The 16,621-nt window shown below is 32.9% G+C and overlaps 1 protein-coding gene across 1 annotated transcript; it reads right to left on the minus strand.

The window, feature by feature from the left end:
• Positions 1–7,146: 7,146 nt before the first annotated feature.
• On the minus strand, positions 7,147–10,315 carry LOC149531416 (alcohol dehydrogenase 1-like). Its single transcript, XM_089808052.1, has 10 exons — positions 9,983–10,315; positions 9,684–9,820; positions 9,553–9,599; positions 8,968–9,293; positions 8,790–8,872; positions 8,546–8,621; positions 8,260–8,321; positions 8,021–8,116; positions 7,729–7,890; positions 7,147–7,539 (listed from the first exon to the last, which is right to left on the minus strand). Exons 1-10 carry the CDS (start codon positions 10,020–10,022, stop codon positions 7,423–7,425), a joined length of 1,146 nt encoding a protein of 381 aa, XP_089664178.1. The 5' UTR covers positions 10,023–10,315; the 3' UTR covers positions 7,147–7,422.
• Positions 10,316–16,621: the final 6,306 nt, after the last annotated feature.

The raw sequence follows: 16,621 nt of genomic DNA on the forward strand, positions 1-16,621 counted from the left end.
AGACATTTTATGATATAGTGCATAGATATCCACCTATGATAAAGAATTACATGCTATTGTTCGAGCTTGCAAGAAATGGAAACATTATATATTGGGAAAGGAGACTATCATCTACACAGATCACAAACCCCTTCAATTTTTGCAAACATAAAGCAAATTAAGAATGATAGGCACCAAAGGTGGCCAACTTATCTTCAAAAATTTCATCTCAACATTCATCATAAGAAAGGAAGCACCACAGAGGTAGAAGATTTTCTAAGTAGGCCTCTAGTTATAAGAATAAGTATAGTATTAGAATCATGTGGTAACTAACAAAAAATTGGACCCACTTGTATGGACATGATAATGAATTTTTCAATGTTTATACTCAGCTTGTGGAAGGAAAACATGTGAATGTTTATCACTTGCAAGATGGAATGCTTTGCCACTTTAGCCAAATTTGTGTTCTTGAGGAAGAACATGAGAAACTAAGATGGGAAGCTCACCATATTAAGGTTGCTAGTCATTTTGGAATAGGTAAGACTACTGCTATACTACAAATATATTTTTTCTAGCCAAAATGAAAAATGATGTGATAGAATACAGTCTAGCATGTACAACACGTGTCATTGCATAGCTTGCAAATAGTAAGTTGGGTTTATATAAATACCACTTCATATTCCAAATAAACCTTGGCATTCAATTTCAATGGATTTTATGTTTGGTCTTCCTACCACTAAACATGGGCATGATTGTGTATATGTTGTAGTAGATAGATTTTCAAAAATGACAATCTTGGTGGCCTATAGAAAGGCAATCTCTATATAAGATACTCTAAAACTCTTTTTGAGGATGCTTGTGCTACAAAAAAGCATTATTTCAAATAGGGATAGTCAGTTTCTTAGTAAATTTTGGTCTTCATTATTGACAATGATGGACACAAAACTAACAAAGTCTACTACATTCCATCCTCAAACAAATGGTCAAAGGAGCTTGTTAATCAAATGATTATTCAATTCCTATGTATGTATCACTCCAAACATCCTCGTACATGGGATGAGAGCCTTCCATATGTACAATATATATACAATAGAGAAATTCATAGTTTAATTGGGTATTAGCCCATTTGGCATTTGTCTCATATACCAACCCTTAGCACTAATAAATGTTTCTATCCCAGTTATGCAACCTAAATTGGTACCAGGCCTAGTTAAAGAGAAGGACAAAGCAATGAGGTTCATTGATAAAATTTATCATTTGTTGTAGCAAGTTCGTGAAATTTTGGATTAGACCAATAAGAAGTATAAACAAAGACACGATGAGCACTGAACTCATAATTTTTAGGTTAGGGATAAGGTATGGTTGCATTTCTAGAAGGAATAGTTACAGGGCCCTCATAGGAAGCTTCATCCTCTTCGCTATGGTCCTTATAAGATCATCAAGAAAGTTGGTGAAGATGTATTTGAACTCAACTTGCTTCCATTTTTGGGTGTTCACCCATTCTTCAATGTAGAACTATTGAACCCATATTTCCCTCCTTTACTAGACATTGCAGGTGTTGCTAAATAAATTAGTCGTACAGAGTTGAATCCAGAAGTTGTTAATCCACTCCAAAGTGATCAAATTTTAGAGGTCACCATGAAGAATTTAAGGAACAAGACAATCTATTTGTACCGTGTGGTAAAAGTAGGACAATTTGTTCAACAAGGAAAGTGACTTACACATGAACAAATCCAGCTTCATTTTCCAAATCTATTGCAAAGTATGGATGAAATCGAGCCCATTTCCTCTCAAGGAGGAAGGACTAATCTAAATACAGTCCAGGAAGATGCAAAGTATATTAGTCATCCTTAAACCTTTATGTATTGAATGTAGAACTTTAGAAGATCTTTTCAGAAATTTTGATGGTTCATGATTTCAAGGTATGAGTAGAAAATCATGACTTCTACAAGTAGACATAATTTTTAATATAGATTTTTGTAGTTTTTATAGTTGTTAGAGTTTATTTTGTAATTGATTAGCTTGTGGACTTTTCATTTTCATTTCCAAAGGATAGTGGTGACCTTTGGGATCCATCAAACTTGTATAAACTCTATTTTTGAATTTAATCGATCACTTCTTGGCTTGAAAAAATATCTATTGTCACATGTGAATTGCTTTAAATTAAATCACAATACCCCAGGTTCTACAACAGATATATTAATTCAAATTCTTAATTCAGATCACTTGTATTGAAGAACATTATTGTATATTGCATGTATGGGTAGTGGGATCATCTTACATACTTTCTCTATTTGTAATAACAACTCCTAATAGAGTTGAGGCTTCTAACAAGGCTAGTCCTCTAACAATGACTGAGACATTATATAGATGTAAGAGACTCCTAGCAGGGTTAATATCTTTCACTAGATACTTTTAATTAGTGTATCATTTTGTGGGTACCATCCCCACCAGGGGTTTCCCTAATTAACAAAATATGGTGTTATGTATTGCATTACTTTATGGTTGTGTTTACTATTCAACTTAATCAGTTTAGTTTCATATGCAAGTTATAAGAATGTTAATGATATCCATAATTGGGCAAAAGTTTGTGAAATACTGATTCACCCCCCCTCCCACTATCTCCTATTTCTAACAATAAATATTATCAATCTTACAACAATGTCACACTTTTAGATTATAAATTCAAGATGGTAACTTATAATCGAAGTATTTTGGAATATGGGAAACTATGAAATAGATCAAACTAACCACATTATTTCCTAAAGTGATGCTTGATGTTGAGAAATTGTTATGCATTTTTATATTGAATGATAATTCATTGAGGAAGATAACAATGATGCTTGAACAAAAGTAACTTGCTTCCCTAAATGCAATTTTTTGTGTGTGTTTTTTTTTGATAATTTAGTTGGACTTGTAAAATAGCAAGGATGCGAAACATTAAGAGGGGGAAGACAAAACATGATGATGTAAAACAATATAGTAAGGCTATAAGAAACTAAAGTTGAAACAAACAACATGGAAATAATAAAAATAACCTTTTCTCATTACTATAAAACTCTGAGGATGCAAAACACTGAAGGTTTTAGGTATAAGAATATAACATGTGAATGCAAAATAAAAAAAGGTCATGGAAAATTGAAATGGAAATAAAGTTGAGGGAAATAATACAAAAGAACATATCAAAAAAGGTGTAAGACTAAGGACTCAAAATAGTAATTAAGAGTTTGAAATGTTAGGGTGCAAGAAGAGCATAATGGTGTAGAATAAGAAGTGTTTAGAATAATGAGAAGGATATAAACAACTAGGAAACACAATACTAAACATGTATGATAAGAAGAGAGAGATTTCAAATTGATTAAGAATAATTATTTGAAACTTTGGGATTTTAAGAGAGGGATAGAAGCATAGGGATATATAACACCAAAGGTTTATGTTAAAGTGTAGACAAATATATTTGATAGAGTAATTATGTGTAGATAATCAAAGATGCTAAATAATAATTACACATGGCAATAAGACATACAAGAAAGAAAAGAAAGGTTTATAAAGTAGAGTAGGATATGAACATGTCATGGAAATAAAAGGAAATACATTTTCTTAAGAGTGTAAAGCATTAAAAAAATGTTTAAATATGTTAAGTGCACTATATATTATTCTTCCTATTTAATGGCTATTGTGTCCTCTTCTTGGCTTGAATGGAATGAAACCATGTCTATTGATATGTGTGGAGCCTTCTATCTTTCTCTAATGTCTATACTATTTCCAATTTGAATTTTGAGTTTCCATTGAATTTGTAGAGTTAATTTGAATTCACCATTTACTTATGCTTTGATTGTTGTTCAATTGAAAATGGTGGGCTTACTATTTTTTTCCGTAGATACAAGTGGATGAGAGATGAAGTAACTAATAGCTTATCACTTTATCTTGAAAGATGGGACACAAGAGTGTAATAATGTGTGATTCTGGTCATGTCCCAAGAGGCACATATAGTCTTACTATTTGTATTGCATTACCAGTTGCCATCCTTTTAAATTTCACATGGAAGTATCCTCTTCTAATGTTGGTCAATAACTAGGATGACAAGCCTTATATTATTATCATATTATGGTTGATTTTGTTAGTGGAATAGATAGACGATGATTGATTAAGTTAAAATTGTGTGCCCACTAACTTTTTCATTCAATATTTTATGTTAATATATATATATTCAAATCAAACTTTACATGATGGTATAAAATTCCCACCAATTGTTGTTTTAATTTTTTCTCGTCCAACTTTCCAATTGATAATGAGTGATAAGGTACACACCCGTGGGCCCCTAAACGTTCCAGTACTTGGTACTAGAACTCACACACTATTAACTTTGCTCTTTCACATTAAATTGATTTATAATTATCAATGTATATCCATCCAAAACAAGGACGCATAGCGTCTAGTTCCTGCCGATGTATAATTTGTTATTGCATTAGTCATACAATTAGTTCGTAAAAAAATTTGAGTTAAAAAATAAATTGTATTATACTTGTATATGCAAATACAACATTGATTAATAAGCTAATACAAAATTTTAAAAATGAAATGTCATTGATACATAATGTATATTGATTTTGTTGTGGTAAAAGAAAAATATAGAAATACATTTAAATCATATGTGACCAAGAGAATGTCTACTTTGTATTAAGCAATTAATGATGAGCAAGACAAATAACAGTTTTTGAAAAATAATGTAGAGGTAGGTTTATTTTGTTTGGATAATTACATTGATCTATCTTGTGGTACAATTTTTGTCACTATGTGCCAATTTTGTTAGTTCCTGCCAAGGCAGGATATTATAGCATTCATTGAAATGCAACTATTTCATTTAATTGTTCAATAAGATTTGAGTATTTTTTGACAACTTTTTAGATCTCTAAAGTTTTAATATATATTGAAGTTTTTAGAATTATAGAGAAAACATTTATCTTCAATATGATTGGCTGCTTTTTGCTACAGTAGTGTTTTTGGCTAACTTAGGAACTTTATACATTCCAATGTGGAAAAAAAAATGAGTAATAAATAAAGTTGAAAAAGCACCATAAATATCTTGTACTTATTCTAAAGACAATAATAAATGAATTTTTAAAAGTATCATAAATAGTTTGTACTCATTTGAGAACAATAACAATCTTGAAATTTTTTATTTTTTATTTTTTCTACATTCCACAATATTGTTGAAGGATTAACCAAGAGAAAATTGTGATTGCATATCAACTAATTACAAAATGTTCAGTTGAGGAGAAAATATTGTAATGATCAGGAAAACTAGCTATGGAGAATGTGGTCATGGATCCTGTTAAGAATGAAACTATCAATCAATTACTCAAGATTAATAGACAAAACCCACCTAGTTAATTGAAAAGAGTGGGAGGAGCTTCTTGTCCAACCCATGAGAAAAGTTACAAATAAGGACTCGAAGAGTTATAAAGGAGAAATCATCAAAGGAAAGAAGTAAGATATGTGTGTGAGCTTGTGTTAGATGAAGATGATGATGAATACTCACCATGTACTAGTAGCTCAAGTAATGATAGATGGCCTTCAATGTACATACACTCAAAAACAATTTTTTAAGATAGAGAAGTGACAAGTGCTATAGAATTATCCATAGGGCAATGTGAACTCCATCATTCCCCTTTGTCCATCTCTCTCTCCCACTTCATCTCTCACTCCTCTCTTGCATCTCCTTACCCCCCTCTCTATATATATCTTACTCTCATTCCTCTCTTGCATCTCCTTACCCCCCTCCCTATATATATCTTACTCTCATTGATGGGATTATGGAGGACTAGAAGTAATGCTTCTAGTTCTTAATAACGCTCATAACAGAATCACATTATTTCAAATTTCAAAATTTTTAATTTTTTTCCTTGACTTAGTAATCTTATCGCCCAATATGATATGGAAAATACAGCCAAATCCCAAATATGTTTTCACCAAATATATTGATGTGCTTCCCGGTTTAGCCTATCTTAACAATGGGATAATTGTGAACTATTTAACTCTACTCATTCATTTCCTTTCAAAGCGCTCAATGACACATAGGAGTGTTTATGATGCGGTATTCAACTTTTCCATACACTGGTTTTCAACTTCTCCATTCCCACAGTGATACGAGGTATTCAACTTCTCCATATATCTCCCACGAATTTGATTGGAGGGCTACGCCGCGTGCAATTTCAGCTTGGAAACTTTGTACTCGGATTATATACTCCTGTGCTTTTCATGGTATTAAACAACTGCCATCTTCCATTTATTATTTTCAGGATGTTGATGGTTCAATCGTTTTCTATTGTTATATTTTATTCATGTGTTTCTTCATGCGGCTATAATTTTGTTCTTTCTTTTTAGTTTGTTTGTAAAATTGTTCCTTTTTGTGAAACCTTCCAACATTATTGGACACATTAGTACTAATTTTCTCTAACAGCATATGCCAATCATTCATCTTTTGATCACTTAATTCCAATTCTACAAATTGTAATATTTCATACCATCTACTTTTATTAATGTCTAAATTTTTAGTGCACCTGTAATTTTACTCTTCTTTATAAATCATTTAAAATTGTAATATTTCATACCATCTACTTTTATTAATGTCTTTTTAGTGCACCTGTAATTTTACTCAATTAATCATTTTAAAAATTGTTCCTTGTTACAAAACCTTCCATCATTATTCTATGCATTGGTTTCTCCGTACTTTGTTCTAGCATCACAATGTCCATCACTTAATTGCATTTCCACACATTAGGTGATTGATCTTAATTTTAATCACATTGCATCCCTTGCATTCCCACCTTGTTATTTATTGATTAACTAGGTTTCATTAAATTTGTGCTACTTAACTAAACAATAAAATTATTACTATTCAATGTATTCAACCTTCTCTCCAAAAATTTATTAGTTCATTTTCTTTGATTCAAAGCCATCACGAAATCCATTATCAATCGCTCACATTTACATGTTGCAGAAATTTTGCAGACTTCTCCAAGCAACTAAAATCTATTGTAGAACAAAGTAGTCACACTCTATTTGAGCTTTGTATCTAGTTAAGATAAAAGAATTCAATGCTTTGTTCCTTCAGTGCAACCCAAATCATGCTTAAGACTTTAAAAATAACAATTTGAAAAATCATTCTTTACGGCAAAATAAAATTAAGATACTTATATTCTATATATTATTTACATGTTTCTAGTAAAGAAATGACATACATCATCTCTGCACCTAATGATGCCCGCTTATATTTAAATCCTTTACAATAAACTAAAATTCCTCTAGGTGGCTTTATTTTACTTTCATCTACAGAAATCCTAAAATGTATTCCAATCAAAAAACTTCCACGCTATTTAAATCTTCTTGACCATCTTCCAATCAAAAAAACCTTCCACACCAATTAAATCTCCATACCATCTAGTTATCCAGTTTAATTACACATCTCAGGCTCTCTCCTTGCAACATGTAATCAAACGCCTTGTTGATCTCAGAAAAGGAGATTTCGTGAGTAATGAACTTCTCCAACTCAAGCTCCTGCAAAAACAGGTAAGCAAGCATTAGAAACATGACAGTTTAAATTCAGTGTTTCCGGATTCCATTGATTCCCAGTTAGTCATGGATTCGTCATAAAGGAAATTCAAAGCTTTCATCATATAAAAAGGCGTTTTTCGACATGAGAGAAGAGAATTGTGTAGAATCATTGAGGACTGAATAAATTTTTACCTTACTCAGATACTTCTCCACTAAACCTGGCAGATCTGACTTGGGCTTATAGTTCCCAAAGAATGTTCCTTTTAGTGTTTTCTCATTGAGGAAGTTGATAGGACTAGTTGTGAAAGCTGCATCTGAATGAGGCACTCCTACTAATACTGCCACACCCCACCCCTTAAATGAAAATACGAACATTTATTCATGTCAGGCAGTGCAACATTTAAGCATTTGCAAACATAAGAACACTATGGATCTCTTTTAATGGCGACAAAACATTTGAGTAATATATGGGAGGGGTACATACATCATGAACACATTCAAACGCCTGGATCATTGCATTAATGTTCCCTGTACATTCCACACTGTAGTCTGCTCCTCCATCAGTTCTGTCTGCAATTACCTGAATCCAAAAGAAGAAATTCATCAATATTTCTGCACTTAAATATGACAAGATCCATTCAACCCATACAACTGTCCAAAAGCACAAAAGATTAGATTATAAAATTGTACTACGGACATTAAGTAAAACATAAGATAACAGACCTCTTGAACAGGTTTCTGATGGTCTTTAGGGTTTATGTATTCTGTTACACCAAACTCTTTTGCTGAAAAGAAAAATCAAAGAAGAACTTGTTAGAGAAGAGAGTACAACACAGATAAAAGGTGATTTCTTTGGTCATACCATGCATCAAAGCTTTCGAGGTAACCAGAGGCATATTATGGTCAACGTATTAGTTGTTTATTGGAACCACTCCCACATAAACAACTATCATGCTGATCACAATATACCTGCTGTTTAATCCTTTCCAAATGAATGTAGTTAAAGCACCTTTTTCAAATCTCCCAGGTACCAAATCAATGCCAATAATCCGGGAAGCTCCAGCTATTCTTGCTCCTTCAGCAGCCTTACGAAAATGAAAAGTAACATTGAATTGGAAAAAAGAAAAGAAACACTCAATTGAGAGATTTCAATATATCAGAATCTTCTTATATATATGCATTCTACATATCTATAATATATGCCAAAAAAAAAAAAAAAAAAACATTTCCAATCCTAATCAGTTAATCCTTACCGCAAGCCCAACACCTCCAAGACCAAATACGGCTACGGTTGAGCCCTTCTTAGGTTTAGCCACATTCAATGTAGCTCCCATGCCTGATTTCATACAGAGTTTTAAGTACAATCCATAACAAACATGGACCAATACCCACAAATCTTATGATATCAATTGATTTCTCAGGTTAACTGACCTGTGGAAACACCGCAGCTGAGAATGCAGGTTTTGCTAAGAGGAGCTGTAGGATTTATCTTGGCAACACAGCCAACATGTGCAACGGTGTACTCACTGAATGTGGATGTCCCAAGGAAGTGATAAATGGGTTGTCCCCTGATAGAGAACCTTGACTTGCCATCACTTATCATAACCCCTCTGTCTGTATTAATCCTCAGCAGATCACACATATTGCTTTCTTCAGATTTGCAGTGCCTACAATCTCCACATTCTCCTGTAAATACAGGCAGAACATGGTCTCCCTCCTTCATATCAGTTACCCCTTCTCCCACGCTTTCTACCACTCTGCAATGTGCATTCAACGCTACTTATCAGCTAATGGCGATATACTTTATTTTCAAAAAATATGTAAGCATGCCTGATCGATAAGCCCTTGTGATCTGGATCAACCCCAATTATCATATGATAAAACCCTAACTGACATTAGGGTTTCAAAATTGGTAAGATAGGTTACTCTATTCGCTCCTTTCATTAGAAATTAATTCAAATATAGTAACCTAGTTTGTTCTAAAGATAGATTTGATAAATGGGGAAGGGAATTTACCCCGCTGCTTCATGTCCAAATATGCGCGGGAAAATAGGAGTCTGGCCCTGCAATGGAGAAAGAGCACTACACCGGTTAGGTTTAGAACGAAGAAATTAGGAGCTTCTTAAAAAGTTAATGGAGGCACTGACCTTTGCTTGCCAGAAAACAAGATCCGTGCGACACAAGGAAGTGTAACAGATTTTAATTCTGACTTCCATTGCCTGCGGAGGTGCGACTTGCACTTCCTCGATCTTCAGGGGCTCCCCTGCTGCCCATGCCACGGCAGCTGCTCACAAAACAAGATTTGATTTGCTTCAAATAGAAAAAACATTTGGTATTCAAATCAAATTGAAAATGACAGAAACTCGCACAAATCCACATAAACAGGATGATCTTCCATTTGATTCAATTGAAGACAAAAATACAGAACGAGGAACTTTCAACTTACCTTTGCATGTAATAACTTGGCCTGCAGTAGCGCTTGACATTTTTGTTGTTGTTCGATCCCTTCTGCACAAATGTAAATATAAAACTGAATTGAATCTTTAGGAAACGCGGCCGTCCTTATAAAGGCAATGGTTTCCTTTGGAAAGACATCTGTAACAGCCCACTGAAAACACATGGAACAGCTTGGCTTCCGTGGTTTTGAAATAACAATGGGCAGGTCAGCCTGGATAATTCGTGGGTTTTGTGATCCGCATTGGAAGAGTCAAACGTTCGTTGATGGTTTCCGCCAAATGCGGGCAACAATTGTCTTGATTGAATTCGAAATCTACTCTATAATTCCTCCATTCCTAAGTTTACTAATTTGAATGTGGATCAATACGTTACTAATTTGAACAAGGACGCAAAGCGTCCAGTTCCTCCCGACAGTAATGTAGGAATAAGTAATAGTAATATGATAATGTTTAAATATTTGACTGAAAACTATAATATTGAGTTTTTTCATGAATTTTCATTCTACTAGCATAAAAGCTTTAGTAAAAAGTAGAAACATTACATATATGTGGATATATAATTGTGAGAATTATATAATTTAATCTATCCGAAAATATAGAATTTAAAGAAGTGTCTGGCTGCAAAATACTTCCTGCACCAAGAGCATAAAATCAAGTCATGTTACCTCTTTGTTTTGTTGGATCCATTTTTTGAATTCTTATGCAAGTTTTATTTTATATTGGATCTGAACCCTTACATGATCTACATTAATCTATCTAAAGAAGTGTCAAACCTTAAACATCATCTACTCTTACTGATTCATAACATCAAGTCATGTTACCTCTTTGTTTTGTTGGATCCATTTTTTGATTTCTTATGTAAGTTTTATTTTATATTGGATAAGGACCCTTACATGATCTACATTAATCTATCAAAAGAAGTGTCAGACCTTAAACATCGTCTACTCTTACTGATTACTAAAATTAAAATAAAGGATCACATATTGAAATTAGATAAATTAAAAAACAAAAAGAAATAAAGGGATTATACTAATTCTCACCAACAAACAAAGTAAATCAATAAGACTGAAAAGCATAACAAGTTTCAATAACTAATCAGAAGCAAAAGTAAACATCAACTACTCAGAAATAGAAAGAGTTCTAGGGCACAAAATGACTCCAATAAAAGTTCATTGACTACCTATATCTGATGTCAACAAGAAACAATGTTGGGCCTAAAAGTGATCAGAGGTAAAAGAAAATATCAGGGCACAAAATGAACTCCGACTACAATTCATTTACTACCTGTCTCTGATATCAACTAGAAATGATGTTGAGCCTCACGGCAACTTGCTTCGCAGTTCAAAACATGGTGAGGGCAGAATATGAAGAAATGCATGCTTGGTATGCAACCTTGCCTTAGGAATAACACACCCACCTCTATCAATTTTCGCACTAGCTCCCAACCCAATGTTCAAACCCCATGGAAGACTCGGTTCCCAAGTTCCCTCATGAGGAAAATCCCATATCTGAAATCAAAGGTCACCATGCAACCATTTCACTGATGCTATATACTCATTGACAGTTAAATTATAGTGAAAGCTTCTAATTTTCTCTATCACAATTTCTTCTAGTAAAAGCTTCAAATCCAATCAACTTCTTTTATTCACTTTTCTCCCAAATTCATACTACACAATCAAAGTTATTCTTGCACAAATATGGTAGAGCTTTTTTGCATAAAACAAAAGATGATTTTTACAATGAGGTGCGCTCCTTTATATAGGCACAGGAGTTGATGGATGAAAAAGTGAGAGCAACTCAACGAACTTTGACCTGGTCTAACTAATGAGAGAAAATATTGGGTTACAAACAACTACATGTGCAACTTGCATTATATGTAATTATACATTTTCATGTAATTCATGTTCTTTAATTACAAACATGAAAAAAGAAGAAGAAGAAAGATGAAAGATAATTGAAACAATCCTAGAGATTATCTTGAAAGGCCTTGTACTTGGTGATTCTATCCTGGATGATCATAGGATTAGGAGTTCCTATCCATTGTGTCACCACTTGATAACCATGGTCTTGTGTCTTTTGATAACCTATGAATCTTTTTGATGAATTATTCATCGTCATTTAAAATTTTGATGTGATCAAGCTTTTATCATTCAAGTTTTCATGAATTCTCCTTTGTAGATTGGAACATTCTAGATTCTTTGACAATTCGAAAACCTTCTTGATGATGTTTAAATGTAAACTTGAAATAACTTTCCATCAACACCTTTAACTCTCTCTTTTTTGAAGTGAAGTGCTTGATGCATGGGAATGTGTGCAAATGATAACTTTTGACTTTAAAAGTGTGACCTTTAGTCAAAAATGGGTTATCTGGATATAATTACACATTAGGTTTTTCATGTAATCAATTCATGTCAATGGATGTGGAAAGTGAGATGAGTGAAAATGGAAGTGAAAAATGGGATTACATGCATGTGCGGATGATGAATGAGATGAAAAGCATGTAATCATATCTAACAAATGAGATGAAAAGTGTTGTGACATGAAAGATGGAAAATGAATGTGATGATGCTCTCATACGAAATGGAAGATGAAGTGAAGTGAAATATGACCAAGTTCTTGGGAAATAACTTACAACTTCTCCAAAATGGTTAGAATAGTAGGGTTGCTAGATCAATCAGATCAATGAATTCAACGATATCCATCCATAGAACTAGGTCAAGGGGTAAAGAACTTATAGTTTATGGGCACCCTACTTGTTGGGGCAATGACATCAATGAATGAAATTGCTTCCCAAAAGGGTAAACTCGGTCAATTGCTTTTGTTGTTGGCAAAAAAACTTCAAAATGAAAACATACCTTTGGAAAATGACTCAAACATGTCAACAAGAAAAGTACTTCAATATGCATTTTTGAATTTGAAGTTTGGAAAAAAAATAAAAAAGATGAAAATGAACCATTTCATCATTTTTAAAGGAAAATACACTTTGCATGGAAATAATTTCATTAAGTGGAAATCATCAAGCTAAAATGTGCAATATAAAATTGGCAAGATAAGCACAAATTTATTCGAAAGAAAGAATATGTCCACTTACATGATGATTAAATACCAAAAATGAAGGAGGGAAAAGCTCAAATATTAAAAAATTCTTCAACAAAATTAGATCTTTTCAAACATTACAAGAGGAATTAATAGTGGGAAGAAAATGGGGCATTTTTTATGGACAATACCAAGAATGTGCCCTAAGAATGCTCAAACTTCCAACATTTTTTGGCAAATGCATGCCCTTCGGCTATTTTTGGAAAAACACAAATCTTCAAGGTCATGAAATAACTTGTTTTTTACTTCCAAGTATAAAAATGTGACCCTGAGTGTATTGCAAATGATCAAAATATTGGATACAATCATTTAATTGTATCTTTCTTTAATGTTACACAAATGTCAATTATATACCAAGAAATCAATGTATGTCAAGCTCACTTGGTAGTCAAAGGAAGTTGTAGTGGATGACAACTGACTCAGTGTCTACCAAGTTCAAAATGAGTGTTAACTAAGCTCACTTGGCTACTAAAGGGAGTTTATAGGAAGACAATGTCTATCAAGTTCACTTAGAAGCCAAAGAAATGTTGGCATGGAACTAGCATTAACTGAGCTCACTTGTTTACCAAAGGAAGTCTAAAGGGAAATCATTTCAAAGTTAGTGTTGACCGAGTTGGGTTGGCTAACTAAGGATTTTCCTATATTAGTTTTGTTAGTTAGTTCTAGCCAACTCATGGGATGAATTTCATTTATTTGAAATTGTATTCAAGCTAACTTGATAAGGTAAGTATAAGGTCAAGTTGAGGATTGAATTGTGAAAGAGAAGAAGAAGCACGGGATTGGAAAGATATATCAAGGAAGCAAATTGACCGAGCTACAAAGAACTTTTTGATCAAAGAGGATCAAACATTCAAGCTAGAATAGAGATTTGAAATTAGCAAATATAGTTTGCATCACCAATTAGTTCATATCATTGTTACTTTCTAATAATTGTAGTAGTGTGTTAGTAAATAATTCATCCCTCACCTTAATTTGATTTTACACTAACTCCTTATGCCCAAGGTAATGAGAAAAAATCTATCTCTAATAAATTGGATTAGTGGACTCCTATCTCACTAATCCCTGATTGAAGGATACAGTTCCAAATTGTGTAAGATATACTTGGAATTATGTCTTTATATGATTAAAAGGGTAACTAGGGGTATGCTATTAACCTAAGAGCAGAAGAGGTTAACCAAGATGGCCATAGACATAAGAAACCTAGGCAAGGTTTTAGGTCTAACACTAACTTGACTTCTACCCCTAAATGCATCTAAGACTATGTGATGCAAGGGAAGAGGAACATCCATGGCCCTTAGTGGCTCTCTAACTATTCAAGGTTACCTAGTGGAAAACTCCTAGGAAACTTTAATCCCAACTTCACATTACAGATGTAGAATGTTATGCAACTTTGGAAAAGAGTAGAAATACCTATGAAAGATAACACTTTGACTACACATACTACTAACACTCTAATTAGTCCAGATATTAGTAGCTTCACAAGTACTTGTCCTACAATTGCAAAAAGACTAACCTAAATGCATGTTAGCTTGACAAACAATAGAAAATGATAAGAAAAATAGTAACCAAACATCATCAAATCCCTTCCTGCAACCCTTCAAGTCTCACTCAATAGTCTCTTCTATGGGTGAAGAATAGCAAGGTAAATTGTTGATCCTTACATTAACACCAAAGATTACATAAAAAGACCCTCCCCTAAGGTTCTTGGCGAGTTACAATCATTATTACATCTTTAGAGAACTGGAATATCAATAGTTACCCATTGCATAATCATACATTAGAGAAATGATAAGAGCAAAAAGAAAACCCTTGAAACCCTGACAGCATGGCACTAATTAGTTTGGTAACACTTTGACCTTGGCAGCTGGACTCCTCCATGGCTTCTGTAATTCATGAAACGTTTAATTCTTCTAGCACTAGTTAAATGTTCAAGATGTCCCTTATTCATTGATATTACTATTTGTTACTTCAAGTTCAAATGCTATCTACCAATGTATCTTTTTTTGCTATCAACTCAATGATCAAGATTTGGTCTTCAAAATTTGAGTAGGTGCATCCTTTGCATTTTCACCACCTTTCATATTAGGGGTTGATCATAGATCTACTCACGTCAACACTCGAGATTTGATGTGATATTTTTTATTTTTCTCTGGTTAGTTCCACATGGCAAAAAATCTTGGGGGATCATGGAGGGTCTTCATGTTCTTACTTGAAAACTACCAAAATGAATATAGTGTTTTTCTAGTTTATTTCTATAACACATAGTGATATCTCATTTTGATCACTCATCACCATAATGTCTTACTACTCAATCTAGCCTTTGATAAGATTACAATGTCACACTTTTAGATTATAAATTCAAGATGGTAACTTATAATCGAAGTATTTTGGAATATGGGAAACTATGAAATAGATCAAACTAACCACATTATTTCCTAAAGTGATGCTTGATGTTGAGAAATTGTTATGCATTTTTATATTGAATGATAATGCATTGAGGAAGATAACAATGATGCTCGAACAAAAGTAACTTGCTTCCCTAAATGCAATTTTTTGTGTGTTTTTTTTTTTGATAATTTAGTTGGACTTGTAAAATAGCAAGGATGTGAAACATTAAGAGGGGGAAGACAAAACACGATGATGTAAAACAATATAGGAAGGCTACAAGAAACTAAAGTTGAAACAAACAACATGGAAATAATAAAAATAACCTTTTCTCATTACTATAAAACTCTGAGGATGCAAAACACTGAAGGTTTTAGGTATAAGAATATAACATGTGAATGCAAAATAAAAAAGGTCATGGAAAATTGAAATGGAAATAAAGTTGAGGGAAACAATACAAAAGAACATATCAAAAAAAGTGTAAGACTAAGGACTCAAAATAGTAATTAAGAGTTTGAAATGTTATGGTGCTTTATGGTGCTTTTTCAACTTTATTTATTACTCATTTTTTTTTCCACATTGGAATGTATAAAGTTCCTAAGTTAGCCAAAAACACCACTGTAGCAAAAAGCAGCCAATCATATTGAAGATAAATGTTTTCTCTATAATTCTAAAAACTTCAATATATATTAAAACTTTAGAGATCTAAAAAATTGTCAAAAAATACTCAAATCTTATTGAACACTTAAATGAAACAGTTGCATTTCAATGAATGCTATAGTATCGTGCCTTGGTAGGAACTAATAATTGCTAACATGCTTCTAGATATGATAGTGTACAAATTTTTAATATCAATATTTAGAATCATGCTCTATTCATCGTATCTAGAAAATCTTACTAGAACTTGTATTCATTTGATTAGCTTATTTAAGGAAGAGTGCAATAAAGAGGATTCTAGAATGCTTTTACAAGCATTCTTGTAAGTCAGAAACGTCTATGTATTATTATGCAGGTGATTTGACTATTTGAAAAATTTATTAACTAAATAAAAAACAATGATTTGTGACTTTTAAATTAATCAATAAATAAATTTAAAATATGGTCAAATCAGTTGCATATTTTGGGCTGTTTAGCCAAGGGTTTCTTCC

Source organism: Cupressus sempervirens, chromosome 11, assembly GCF_028749045.1.
Source record: "Cupressus sempervirens isolate cs-2001-9-10 chromosome 11, ASM2874904v1, whole genome shotgun sequence".
NCBI lineage: Eukaryota > Viridiplantae > Streptophyta > Pinopsida > Cupressales > Cupressaceae > Cupressus > Cupressus sempervirens.

Excerpts from the sequence above, each read along its gene's own strand:
- LOC149531416 (XM_089808052.1), bottom strand. The coding sequence starts at position 10,022 with ATGTCAAGCGCTACTGCAGGCCAAGTTATTACATGCAAAG. Across the intron at positions 8,622-8,789 it reads TTGGAGGTGTTGGGCTTGCG|GCTGCTGAAGGAGCAAGAAT; the intron begins GTAAGGATTAAC and ends CATTTTCGTAAG. Across the intron at positions 7,540-7,728 it reads TGGAGAAGTATCTGAGTAAG|GAGCTTGAGTTGGAGAAGTT; the intron begins GTAAAAATTTAT and ends CTGTTTTTGCAG.